At 39.9% G+C, this 13591-nt stretch overlaps 1 protein-coding gene across 1 annotated transcript in view; it reads right to left on the reverse strand.

Moving 5' to 3' along the window:
- The window catches only part of WDR49 (WD repeat domain 49), a 165545-nt gene extending 155441 nt beyond the window's left edge, over positions 1-10104 (reverse strand). Inside the window, exons 1-2 of the mRNA XM_043875086.1 lie at positions 10011-10104; positions 5866-6123 (exon numbers count right to left, since the gene is read on the reverse strand). Coding sequence (XP_043731021.1) covers positions 5866-6033 — 168 coding nt within the window. The 5' untranslated portion in view covers positions 6034-6123; positions 10011-10104. The remainder of the gene's footprint in view (positions 1-5865; positions 6124-10010) is intronic.
- Between the last annotated feature and the right edge of the window lie 3487 nt (positions 10105-13591).

Here is a 13591-nt window from a genome sequence, read left to right on the forward strand (position 1 = left end):
AAGATAAAAGAATCATAGAATGAAAACAGAAGATAATTGTTTCAGAAAAATTTATGTTAAGAATCATTGTATCAGTTGAGGACTAAAATTTAACTTTGAACTTCCTGGCAACAAAGGCAAAACATAAAGCATCCTTAGGTATGTAGCTTTCCTTAATCTATGAAATATAGCGCACAGGTTTACTAGGAGAGACGGAAATTTTCCTACCATTACACTCTGAGGCTAGTGAGTGAGACTGTTTTCTGGGCACCCGCCTGCCTACCCTTTCCAGCTGCCCCGGCAGTAGAGACGGGAGTTTGGCCCACAAAACCCTGCCCCACTTGCTCCTTCAAGCTCTTACTCCCATGACTAGCTTGACACACAGCCAGCCTGCAGGCAGAAGATGGAAGGAGCCTACCTATTAGAATCCCTACTTGGAGCTGCTGCCAATTAGAAATATCTGTCCTCTACATGAGTGATAAATAAACCTCTATCATGAATGTGCTATTATATACTTCACACAATTTGCACACCCTGTAAAATTTTCTAATTTCAGAACTTTATTGGATACCATACTATACAGTTATCACCTATCAGTCTTACCTTAAAAATAATTTTTAAGTGATCTTCATGGACTGTATCATATTTTGACAGAGACAAGCAAAATCTAATAGTTCTGAGGAGAGGTGAAGCAAAAATGGATGGTTTTATTTATGTGTTTGGGATGGTGATGTCTAGGGTAGGAAAAAAAAAGAAGCAAGAGGTAAGAAGAGTTCTAGAACATGAGTTACATCTAGGAAAGCCTGTCCATTTGGGTAAATTAATAGCAAAGATACAGTGGGCAATGAGAAGGCAAGTCCCTTATGAATTGGGAGAGTTTGAGTTTAGAAAGAAGGGTAGGGACTTTGCTAGCAGTCCAGGGGCTGGGACTCTGACCTCCAATGCTGGGGGCTAGGGCTTAGAACCTGGTCAGGGAAATATGATCCCACAGGCCAAACAGCATGGACAAAAAATAAATAAAACTCATTTATACAGATAAAAAAGAGAGGCTAAACAACGGAAAAGTGGGAATCTGTCTTTTTTTTTTTTTTTTCAATCTCATATCCTTTTAATAGATTACCCCCCCACACACACACCGCTTACTTTAAAAATACAGACCAACACTGTCACCATCAATCAGGTTACTCAAGTAATTTCTCCTTCTCATGTCTGGGAGAGGTGAGGATGGAAGGGGTGGAACAGGAGGATCAGAAGACCGAGATCACTCTTGTTTGTTTATTTGTTTGTTTGGAGGGGGGGTTAATATGACTTACCTAACTGTAAATGTATGTAATTAAATTTTTTATAACAGTGACTTTCTGGATTCCTTAAAGTCTACCCTGCCAAGCAAGGCATCAGAACTCTCGATTTTGTCCTGTTGGTACAAGGGAAGCATTGTTCATAGGCCCTGCTATAGACAAGAATGTTGGGAATTTTTATAAAGACAATCAAGCATGAATACATCATAAATTCTGTGGATTTAATCATTTATTATACCTTAAGCACAAATTTCAGAACTGCAAATACCTCCTGAACTTCTCTGGTCTATCGAGGTTAAGTGAGCACAAGTGTGTTGTGTTTAGATTCCATTCACCCCCCAAGATAAGTGTGTTCTGAGAACCTTCCCTGAACATCTCTGGGGACTTCCTGTTAGGATTTTTACTATGCCTTTCTCACACTGAACTGCTTTGGCCCTTCCTACTTTAAGCATAAATATTTCACAGTTTACATATGGTTTAGGAGCTTTATTTCAAGCTATTTAAGCTTAAGATTTAGCAGGACTTGGGCAAAGGGCAGCACAGAGCAGGCAGAGTGGAGCCAGAAAGGATGTACCAGGGGATGCTACAGACAGCGCGGCTGACAGAGGCAGGTCAGGACCCAGTCCAGGGAGTCCAGCAGCGTAGCAAACTATAGACCCAAGCCAAACAGACAACAAGCCTTCCAAGATCAAAGAGCAGATGGTGCTGATATAAAGAAGTCAACGATGGAGAAGTCAAGAAAAGAAACATTTAAGAACCTACATAGCCACAGTCTTGGGGAAAAAATCAAAATATATCAAGTCTCAATGCAGCATTTCCAAAATTCCATTTCCCTTGGACCATTAATTTCTACTTCTCAAGATTCCTATAAAATCAGCAAATCATAGGCATCCTTCTTCATACAATAAGGGGTTACTGAAGTATCTAAGAAAATGTAAAATATGTTTGACATTAAAATAATATGACTATCCAGAGAGCACATCATTTCTTTAAGTAGGGAAGTTTGGGTAACAAGCATTTTACAGTTCTATGACTAATACAAGTTATATTCCCTGCAAACTGATAATATGGCTTTTTGGACACCATCATTTAAAAGAAAAAAAACCTCATAGTTACTTTTCTAGTACTTCTATCCAGATAACTTCTTTGTTCTAAAGAAGAGGATCAAGATATCTTGACATCTTTCACATGGTAATCAAATATGAAATAGATGAAAAGATGAGCTTTTGTACTCTTCTATGTGAATTTATGTCTTTGCAACTCATTGTTTCCACTTCCTACCCCAACCAAAAGGAATATAAAAGCATAGTTGTGAGTGTTATTCAAAGTTTAAATTTTGGGGGAAAATGTATGTATTAAAGTTAAGAGACTGTTAAAGGCCATGTGGTTCAATTTCTACTCACTGAAGATATAATAACTATGTTGACTGAGCACTTTTTCTATCTCAAGCACTCTTTCAAGTGCTTTCCAGATAATATTTCATTTAATCCTCACAACAACCCTATTATCCCCAGGTTAGAAATAAAGGAAACAGGCTCAGAGAGATTAACTGATTTGCACAAAGTCACATTGTCAGTGACAAAAGAAGGATTCAAATCCAAGAAGTCTTACCTCAACTCTTAAACACTGATTCTGACTCATTTATACCATCATACAATAAACGTAAGCACTACTCATGTTCTCTTCCCTTTTTTTTTCCTTAAAGAAATTTTTTGTTGTGGACCATTTTGAACTTCTTTATTGAACTTTTTACAATATTGCTTCTGTTTTATGTCTTGGGTTTTTGGCCACGAGGCATGTGGGGTCTTAGCTCCCCAACCAGGGATCAAACCTATACCCTGTGCCTTGGAAGGCCAAGTTTCAACCACTGGGCCACCAGGGAAGCCCCAAGCACTTTATTTCTAAATGGTACTACTAAGATTTATATGGTGTGTAATAACTTACTTGGAAACATGTGAAACATTCACTACACAATTCAAAGACTCATCTTTCCATTTTTCAATCAAACATTCCTACTGCTATTTAAGAACATGGACTTTGCCTATTACCTGACAAATCTTCAGCTCCAAATAAGCAATCTGGGTGCAAGAAAACAAAACAAGAGCTAAAAGGATCCAGTTTCAGAATTCTGGCATTCTAAGGGTGTGTCTTTAGTGAATGGACTACAGATAACTGCCTTCAGAGTTCTATGATGCAGAACAACCCCTGCATTTTTCCTTTTACAAGGAATTTTTCCTTTTACAGGAATCTACACTTGTGACCTGTGGGCCCATCCCTCACAACAGATGGGAGGGAATTTGTGGAAATCATCTAGTGTATCATTCTTCCCTAGGTGTCTGTGCTGTTTGTGGAAACTGTGTTGTCTTGAGGGCCTAATTTTTGTTCCTGGTTGTACATTTGTCATTGGATCATTCCATTCCCTCCGTTGAGTCTGTTAAAATTGGATGGACTTTCACTTTTCCTTGAAGTAAGCGCCTGCAAAGCTCAATTTCTTTTTTAAACACTGTCATTAGATTCTCTAGGTTCATGCAAGCTCTGAATAGTAATCTCTTTCTCCTTTTCAATCCATCAGTGGTACCTGATCTTCAAAGTGGTTAATTTCAAAACAAGTGATCCAGTCTTTGAAACATTTAGAGATTTAAAAAAAAAGATCTTGAAATTGAATTGTCCCATTTCACTTTGGTTCACTCCAGACTAATCAGTAATTTGGAAAGAACATCCAACCCCAACCTTTTGTAGCAGTTTCACCGTCTAACGCATGGACTTTATAACATAGACTCTCCTAACAGACCCTAGCACTCTACTTCATGTTCTGAGGACCAGAACAAAACTGCTCACATTTCTGTTCATTCCAGAGTCAAAGCTGTCAAAGTCTGTGGTTATGTTTTTCTGAATGCCCTCAAGCTGTCATAGTGTTTGCAATGTCTATAAAAACATGCCAGATTCATTTGGGGCATTGGACATGAGCAGCACTAAAAGTTTTTTCAGACAAGTGGGTTTGGATGAACTGCAAAAACATGAAGATTAAAGTGAGAAAAGTGTAGGGCACAGCATGTCTGTCCTACTAGATATGATAGAGTCTATTAAAAAGAGATGATTGATAGTAATGAGACATTATCAACATAGGTACAATTTAACTGGTTAGACAAAATAGGGTATAGTAGTTTTTCAGTAGCTAGCAACTATTTTGGGGGGTAGATAAAGATAAAATTTGTGCCAATTACAGGGCAATAGAATGGTTAGATTTCACCATGCTTTATTAATTTCAAGGTGGTATTCCCAAACATTTTATGTCTGCTTCAAATTAGCATGACATTCTCAAGCACCCCCAGAGGACATCCTGAAGCCCTGAGAGCATATTTTAGCAAGTGTAATGAAGTAGAAAGGATGGAGGCTCATGTCTACTGAAATTCCACTGCATGGAAGAACACTTCTTCCTATCAGCAGAGAGGCTAAAAGTCATTTTGATGTACGCTGTTCATTCTGCACAGCTGCCGAGTTCCAAATTAATTGAGATAGAGAGAAGGAACTTATTCATTTATAGCTAAAAGTCCTAAGGTTTATACGTAGAATTAAAATTTGAAATTTTTGTTTTCATGGGCATTGCTCCAATATTTACAAAAAAGAGTGGCAGACCGATTCCTCACAGGAGATCTGGGACAATGAAGTGCCACCACCTGCTTTGAAAAGGAGCCGTGTTGCCTGGGGTGAGGCAAGGGAGAATGTCTGCACACAGGAGGTGAATGTGTGGGCGCATGCTCTGTCGTGTCTGACTCTGTGACCCCACGGACTGTAGCCCACCAGGCACCTCTGCCCATGGGGTTCTCCAGGCAAGAACACTGGAGTGGGTTGCATTTCCTGCTCCGGGGGATCTTCCCAACCCAAGGATCAAACCTGCATCTCTAGTGTCTCCTGCACTGACACGTGGATTCTTTACCATTAGCATCACCTGGGCAGCCCATATACCTGGAGGTGCCTATTTGCATTTCCAAAGGGATATTTCCATGTTGCCTACAAGGATGGTTATTGCTGGGAGTCACCCTAGAGATCTGGCTTCCCCTTCTTGGCATTTTAACTTTCTATTTCCAAAAATACATTGATGTCTAAAAAAAAAAACGTTGTCTAAGAATTCATTTTCCTTCCTGGATGGTAATGATATTCAGTAGCAGCAATTTCATACCAAATAATTTTATCTCACCCAATGAACCAATGGATAAAGTTACTCTCGTGTTAAATCCAAGTGTGATTAATTCTCTTCAGTCCCCTGTTGTTGTGTCTCTCAGTTGTGTCTCTTTCATGACCCCATGGATTGTTAGCCCGCCAGGTTCCTCTGTCTGTGGGATTTCCCAGGCAAGAATACTGGACTGGGTTGCCGTTTCCTTCTCCAGGGGATCTTTCTGACCCAGGGATCGAACCTATGTCTCCTGCATTGCAGGCAGATTTTTTACCACTGAGCCACCTGGGAAGCCCTTTTAACTATTAAGTGTATTAAAACAACAACAACAAAAAAATCTTTTAAGAGAAAAGTCTTTGTTTCATCTCTTTCACAAACAACTCAAACTCTCCAGCAAATAAGACGAGTGCTTACCTCGAAGGCTCTCTGTATTTGGACAAAGTCGCCCAGGGTGAGTTGGTTGTCAAGCAGCACGGTGCGGGCGTCTTCCTTTGCAGTTGCACCATGTGAAGTCCTCTCCGGGTTCTCTGGCCGGGGCTGAGACCCTTTGTTCAACCCAGGGGTAGCATTCAGGCAACTCATAATGGCTTCACCTCTTTTCAGCAGCCTTCAACTCTCTCTGTAAGTTTTTTTCTTTTTTTTTCTTTCTTTTCCTTTTCCCTCAACAGGTGCCTTTGAAAAGAAACAACTTAGCAATCGAATTTCGAAATAAAAGTACATTTCAAGGCAGTCAATTAGGAGGCAAAAAATTCAAGCCCAGAGGCAGGGAATGAAAGCTCTCGCCCCTCACTCTTCCTTAATTCCAGTTTATTGTCAAAGCCCACTGTTGAATCCTTTTAAAACATCCCCCCACCAATATTATGTCTAACCTGGCTTGATTACAAGAGTGTAAAAGCTTTCCCCCAGGTTTATAGCAACTGACACAAAATGCAACTTCTAATACTCATTTAAAATGAATTAGAAAAGCAATTTCTCAAAATCTCTTTGGCTAACCTTGCCTTTATTCATATGTCGTGGGTTTAAACTCCGTTTTCTTGTCTTGAGATGTGAGATGACACAGCTGTAGGCTTTCTGCCCCAGGGAAGTGTGTGCCTCTGAAGACTACCTTCCCAGCAACATGGCCTTGTTTTTTTCATGCGCGCCTGCTGTCTTTGTGTGCTTCTAGGCAACCAGTGTGAAGCCAACTAAGGCTTCTCCCTTTTCTCCTCCTCCTCACACCCCCATCCCGCCCAGCAACTAATGACTGACCTAAAGGTCTGAATAAATAATGTAAACATTGAGGATTTTTTAAAGGACCATTCAGCCCACTCATTTTTTTTTAATTAAACTTCACCACTGCACTATTTAAAGACAACTTTTATAAACGTATTTTCTATGAAATATGTATTATGAAGCAAGATGATTATTCAAAGAAAACTACAATGAATTTAGGAATTTTACGTTTTCTATGTAAAAATGTTTCATTTGTGTTTAATACGAATCCATTTCTTATCATCTCTTTGTCTTAGTTTCTATGTGTATAAAATGGGAATGGTTTAGCCTGTTTTTTTTTTCATTCCTTTCATAAATATTTATTGAGCATCTACTATATATATTTTTAAATTTTATTTACTTTTTAACACCAGAAACGGGGTATAGCCGATTAACAGTGCTGTGATAGTCTCAGGGGAACAGGGAAGGGACTCAGCCATGCATAAACATGCATCTGTTCTCCTCAGCCCCCACTCCCATCCCGGCCGGCACATAGCATTGAGCAGAGTTCCCTGCGCTGTACAGTAGGTCCTTGTTGGTTATCCTTTTTGAAAACAGCAGTGTGTACCCTACTATGTACTTTTGACAACACTGGGAACAACACACAGTCGCAGATGGCAAATGTCAGAGGGAATGCTGATAACTTCATATATGAGATTAATCAAACTCTCCAAACAAATATTTCATTTTCTGTCCCATCTGGAAGTAAAATTATCATCAGTCTACAGGAGGTGCTTTGTATCCACGGGTAGCATAGTTTTTCAATTCATTGAAAATATGGAAGGAGAACACAGTATAACACAATATGATAAATCTTATGATAAAACTATCTACAGTACCATCACTGGTTCAGCTAATATTAATGAAAAGAAAGGAAAAAGGAGAAAGTTCACATTTACCATGTGCCAAACACTACACCAAGCACTTTGCAATTCCTTATCTTGTTAAAGCTTCACAATAATCCTGCAAAGCAGACAAGCTCACTCTTCCCACTTTACAGATGATGTGAAAGCTACTCAGTCGTGCCTGACTCTTGCCACCCCATGGACTGTCACCCACCAAGCTCCTCTATACATGGAATTTTCCAGGCAAGAATACTGGAGTGGGCTGTCATTTCCTACTCCAGGTTACAGATGAAGAGGCAACATTGACCCCAAAAGTCTCACAGTTAGCAAGGTGTAGAAAATGGCAGAGTGGCTCCTGGCTTTAGATGCATGCCTCCTCTGAACCTTATTCTCATCTCTGTAAAACTGAAAAGATGTTCTCTAAGTTTTCATCCAGCAACATTATTCAGTGAGCTGGTGTTCACAGGCACAAGGTGATACAAAGTATGCTTCCTACAACACAGAGATGGACGCATCCCACAGGCTTTCCTGAACCAGTAGTGAAAAAAATGAAATATCATTCATCCACCCATTAATTTATCCATCTCTCTATCATTCATTCCGAAAACAATTTATTAAAAGTCTCTTGTATGTCGAGTCCTGACTTGGACCTGGTGCCTACCTGTAAGGGACTTATAGTCTTGTAGGAACAATTAGCTTTCTGGTTCATCTTTCATGTCAAGTCCCAACCTCTTGCTGTTTCCAGTGCTGTGTGGAGAATTGTGAAGCCATATGCAGGCTCAGGGGAAAAGAGTGGCATTATAAATTATAAATGGGTATCACAGGCACAGAAGGGCTGAGGGGAGCATGTTTATTACACATTTAACTTTCCTGGTTTAGCCCTTCAGTAAATTAGATAAAACATCTTCAAGCCCTAATATGATAAATTCCCCTAAATTATCTCACATAAGAATAAAATCTGTCTTCTTATCATCCTAATTAGCAAATTAATAATAGTTTAGTTCAGTCAGATCAGTCCTGTAAATGTCTATAAAATGTTTTATAGTGATCTGTTGGACAGTTGGGATTAATTCCACAACAGACACTAATGAGGGGAGGAAGAGGAAATAGAAAAAAATACTCTGTGAAGCTGCGCCGGGAGAGGTAAGTATCCCACTGGCTGACAATGCAAAATTCTCTAATTATTCTAAGACAGTCAAACTGCCTGGATGCCTTAGCTTGCACAGAGATGCAGCTCTAAACGTATTCATTAGTCAAAACAGGAGGCTATAATGAGCAGCCAACAAATTACTGTAGAAGTTAATCAATTCACACAGCTTCCTTCCTGTAAAATCAAGGCATTAGAATTCATTCTCCATCATAAAGCCTTCCATGGCTTTCACCTTCTTTGAAATGGTGTGGTTAATTTTCAGGTTAAACTTCTACCACTCTAAAAAGTCTATACCTAGTCTTTTGTGTGTACGTGTATTCAGTCATGTCCAGCTCTTTGCAACTCTTGCCTATGCTGACATTTACCCTCCTTGCTTTCCAAGCATCAGTTATGAGTTTGTGAAAATCTGCCACGTGCCCAGTCCCATCCTAGGCTCTGTGTGGGACAGGGAAGTGATGAAGACACTCTATGCTCTCAAAAAGTGGAAGGTCCCTGGTGATCCGCTCCTTAAGAATCTGCCCTCCAATGCAGGAGACACAGGTTCAATGCCTGGTTGGGGAGCCAAAATCCCGCATGCCACGTGGCCACTGGGCCCATGCGCTGCAACAAGAGGAGACTGCACACTGCAACGAAGGTCCAGTGCAGCCTAAACTTTTTGTTTTTAAAAAGTGGGAGCTCTAGTTTGGAGAGAAAGCTGACTGACTGACACTTGCCTGTCTCTCCTGCAGGGACCAGCCAACAGTCACCAGCACAGCAGAGCCTAGGCACCCAAGAGGACCATGCAAGCAGATACATCACTAGCTTGTGCTTTTTTTGGAACCTTGGGCCGGCATCATTATCCCCACCGAATAGACACTCCCATATGTGTCTTTGTCACAATTCCCAGTTCACCCCCGAATCCCTGCTCTCTTCCTCCCCCATAATTCACACCCACCAACAAAAATAGCAGGCCCTGCCTTTCCTCTTAATTTCCCTTCCCTTTGTTTCTCCTCTCCTCACACCAAGGCCTGTTCTTACTAACATTCTTGTGCAACCTTAGTCGCTTAGTCAGGTCCAACTCTTTGTGATCCCAAGGACTACAACCCGCCAGGCTCCTCTCTCCAAGGGGTATTCCCGGCAAGAATACCTTGAGTGGGTTGCCATTTCCTCCTCCCAGGGATCTTCCCAATCCAGGGATCAATCCCCCATCTCCTGAGTCTCCTGTATTTGCAGGCAGATTCTTTACCACTGAGGCATAATCTTTGACTAAATTTCTCCCTCCATCTCCTTCACATAAGAGAAACCAGCTTCCCCTTACAAACCCCCTTTCTTACCAAACCATCTCAAGTTGAGGCTGCTCCTTGCCCCAGTCCCCGCCCTCGGGGCCAGTGGCAGGGTATCTTCCCACAGTCTCCTTGCTTCTTGAAGGCACGCCTCCCCAACATGGTCCCTGTGGCCAAACACACCCCTACAGCCCTCTCTTTTTAGCTCCCAGCTCACTTAAACATCACCTCCTCTCGGAGCTTGAGAGAAAGGACCAGCTCCGCCCTTGGCACCTTTTAAGCCCTCAATAAATATTAGTTTCTCCTTTCTTGTTTCAGATCCTCCTGGCTCAAATTAATTACTCCTTTCACTCTGCAACCACAGCATTTTGTTTACACTTTAACCACAGCAGTTTTCCTTTCTGCCTTGCAGTATAATTAGTTGCCTGTGTATCTGTCTCTCTCCCACCACATTAACTCCCTAAGAACAAGGACAGTACCTCACTAAAGCCTACAGCCTAACATGGCCCAAACAGAGCTTTGTATAAACTACACAGTGGTACAGTCGTGTGTGCCTATTTGTAAAATAAGGTGGGCTGAAAAGGAAATTCTCCTGTGGCTTTGAGTTTTCAGGACAGTTTCCTGAGTGGTATTGAGTCTGAAATAGAGGTAGAATTCCACAATAAAATAATTAATGAGGGAAACCAAATTTGCGATTGTATCTTCAAGGCTCTCAGAGAAAACTGTTTGAGAACATTTGAAACAAAGTGTTCCATTTAATACATGCAATTTCTACATAAGATGCACACCTGTTGAGGCCCTGCTCTGTTCTGGTCACTGCTCCAGACACCAGAAAAGCAAAAATGAATGAGACAGTGCTCTATGCTCACTGTTGCTCAGAGACATGATAGTAAATTCTGAGGAATCCCCTAGCGGTTTCAGTGGTTAGAAATTGGCACTTTCACTTTCACGGGCCCAGGTTCAATCTCTGGTCAGAAATTAAGATCCTGCAAATCATGTGGCACAGCCAAAAAGAAAGAAACAGATTAAAAAAAAACCCAAACCCCAAACAAAATTTTTAAAAAGTCAATTATGGTGTTGTTATTTAATTTTATCTTTTGAGAAAGCAGGTCCCCTGTTAACTCTTAAACCACATAACATTTGCCTTTTATTTTTTGATCTGCTGTACAATGCCCAAATTAAGAAAACTGTCTTTATACAACAGCATTTCTCAGACTGTTCAAATGTTTAAATACTGAGAATTCATTAAATAGTAATTCATGATATACTAAAATAACTAAATTTATCATTGTGCAATAAATTGCATATCATCATATGTCAAGTTCTAGTCTAAGCAGCAGTGTTAGCCAAATTTTACAATATGTGGAAGTGGAAGGTAAAACTGCGAAAATCCTAATTTTTGACTTAAGCATTCCTGCTCATATGAAAAAAGCAACTATGATTTTATTTTACCAGTAGATACATTGGATCCACTGAACTAAATATGGAGAACCAGCGCTTAAAAATATTCTAAAGTTCAAATTTTATGTAAATCCGGATAAGCGTTCCCAACAGTTAATCAGTTTTTGAGGCCCTCTTTGGTTTAACAAATTCTTGTCTTTGAAATCTAATGTCCATGTTCAAAGTCACACATGGTCTTGTTGTTTGTCACTGGGATTTTCACCAGGGAGCCACTTTCTGGGCAATTACTCTGAACTAGGTTGCCAAATTCCTTTATGTTGCCTCTCGGAGAGAACGCTGCATTTTATTCCACTTGGAGCTTGAGAACAGTTTGTCAAAGTCACCTTGATATCGAACACTTGCATCCATGTATAGAAACACTAAAAAGTAGTCATAAAATCATTGCAAGAAAGGACTCACTGAAAATCCAGTAAACATTTATTGATTTCACCCTTAAAGAAAGAAAGAAAGCAGGTAGGTGGGAGATAAACAATTATTGAGTCCCTAGTGTATGCCAAACACTGTTAGGCACCTTTGCAACTGTAATTTTATTAAGCCTCATAATATCCCTGCAAGATACTTAATATTTTCCAAACTGATTTTTACTGATAATGGTACTAAACAAGATGAAGTATCTTGCCCAACTTCACACAACTTGGAAATTGTATAACACAATAATATCATACTATGGTCTCTTCTAAGACTTGACACATGGGCTTCCCAGGTGGCACAGTGATAATGAATCTGCCTGCCAAACAGGAGACATGTATTCGATCCCTGTGTCCAGAAGATCCCTTAGAGAAGGAAAGAGCAACCCACTCCAGTATTCTTGCCTGGAGAATCCTATGGACAGAGGAGCCTGGCAGGGTCTCAAAAAATTTGACATGACTTAGAGTCTAAACAACAAGATTGACAATTTTTCATTTAATTCTCCTTGAAATCCTATGATGTGGGCATCGTATGGTCACCATTCTATAGGTAAAGAAATTGAGACTTAAATAACTTGTCTAAGGTGACCCAGCAAAACTATAATTCAAAACTCATAGCCTTCTATGTTCTCCATAGTGTAAAACCTGTGCAGAGTATTCTGCTAGACACTAGACTAAGTTCTGGTCTAGTTTGGGAGCTGAGATGTGTGAAAAGTGAGGAAATGAGAAAGCATATATTTGGTAATAAAGTCAGAGGAACTTAGAATTTAGACTCAGTACACCAGGTTCAGGTCTTAAATCTCTCCCTTTCAATCCTTTGTTTCTTGAGCAGCTGGATCATTTCTCAAAATGAAGAGAGTATTGCTTATCTCAGAGTAGCTTTAAGGTTAAAATGACATAAGGTGATGAAAGTCTGTCAACAGTAAAAACATTATGCAAATGAATTAGCATTAATATTAGTACACGGTGCAAGGGAAATCCGCTCAAACTCAGGAATATGGGTAGTAGTTCACAGAGAGGCTGCAAGACTGTAACTGAAAAGCAGAATGAAGCAAAATTATCCATGTCATGACATTTACTATGGAAGCTGAGATTCTACCATCATTTTCACTGCTCCTAGTTCTTATATCTAAATCCATCCCACAGCAATCAGTGCCATATAAAAATTTTCAAGGTTAGTTATTAAATACAATATCTATTATGTGTGTATATGTTATATTTAACACTTGAAAAACATTTTCTGTTTGGAGTTAGTTAGAGCTAATGGTAGCTATAGAAATCTGCTTGGTGCTGAACCTGTCTTTAATAATAATAATGGAAATAGTTCTTTCCCATCACTGAAACAGTGTAACCACTGTCTGTCATAACACCACCCTCTTACTACTCAAGTGTCCAAATCCCCAGAATCAGATGTTTTGTTTATAAAGCATTGAAAATTCTGTTTTAAAAGGGAAGTGGATTTTTAACTTAATATGGACTCTCTGGATGGCTTAACCTCAAGGGAGGATATGTATACATAAATGTAAACACATACGTATGCATATAGAGAGAGAAAGAGAGAGAGGAGGAGACATGTTTAGGAATGTAACTTTGGGAGCTTCTAGATAAGTTGTCTCAAAAGCAAGGGACAGTCGTGGGCAGCCATAGGCTTTGGGTGAACACTAATCACTAACCAGGTATGATTCAGGGATAAAAATATCCAGAGGAGACAAAATATCCAGAAGAGATAAAATATAAGGAGACAAGGAGCTCTAAGTCAGAGTT

This window comes from Cervus elaphus, chromosome 19 (assembly GCF_910594005.1).
Source record: "Cervus elaphus chromosome 19, mCerEla1.1, whole genome shotgun sequence".
In the NCBI taxonomy this organism is placed as follows: Eukaryota; Metazoa; Chordata; class Mammalia; order Artiodactyla; family Cervidae; genus Cervus; species Cervus elaphus.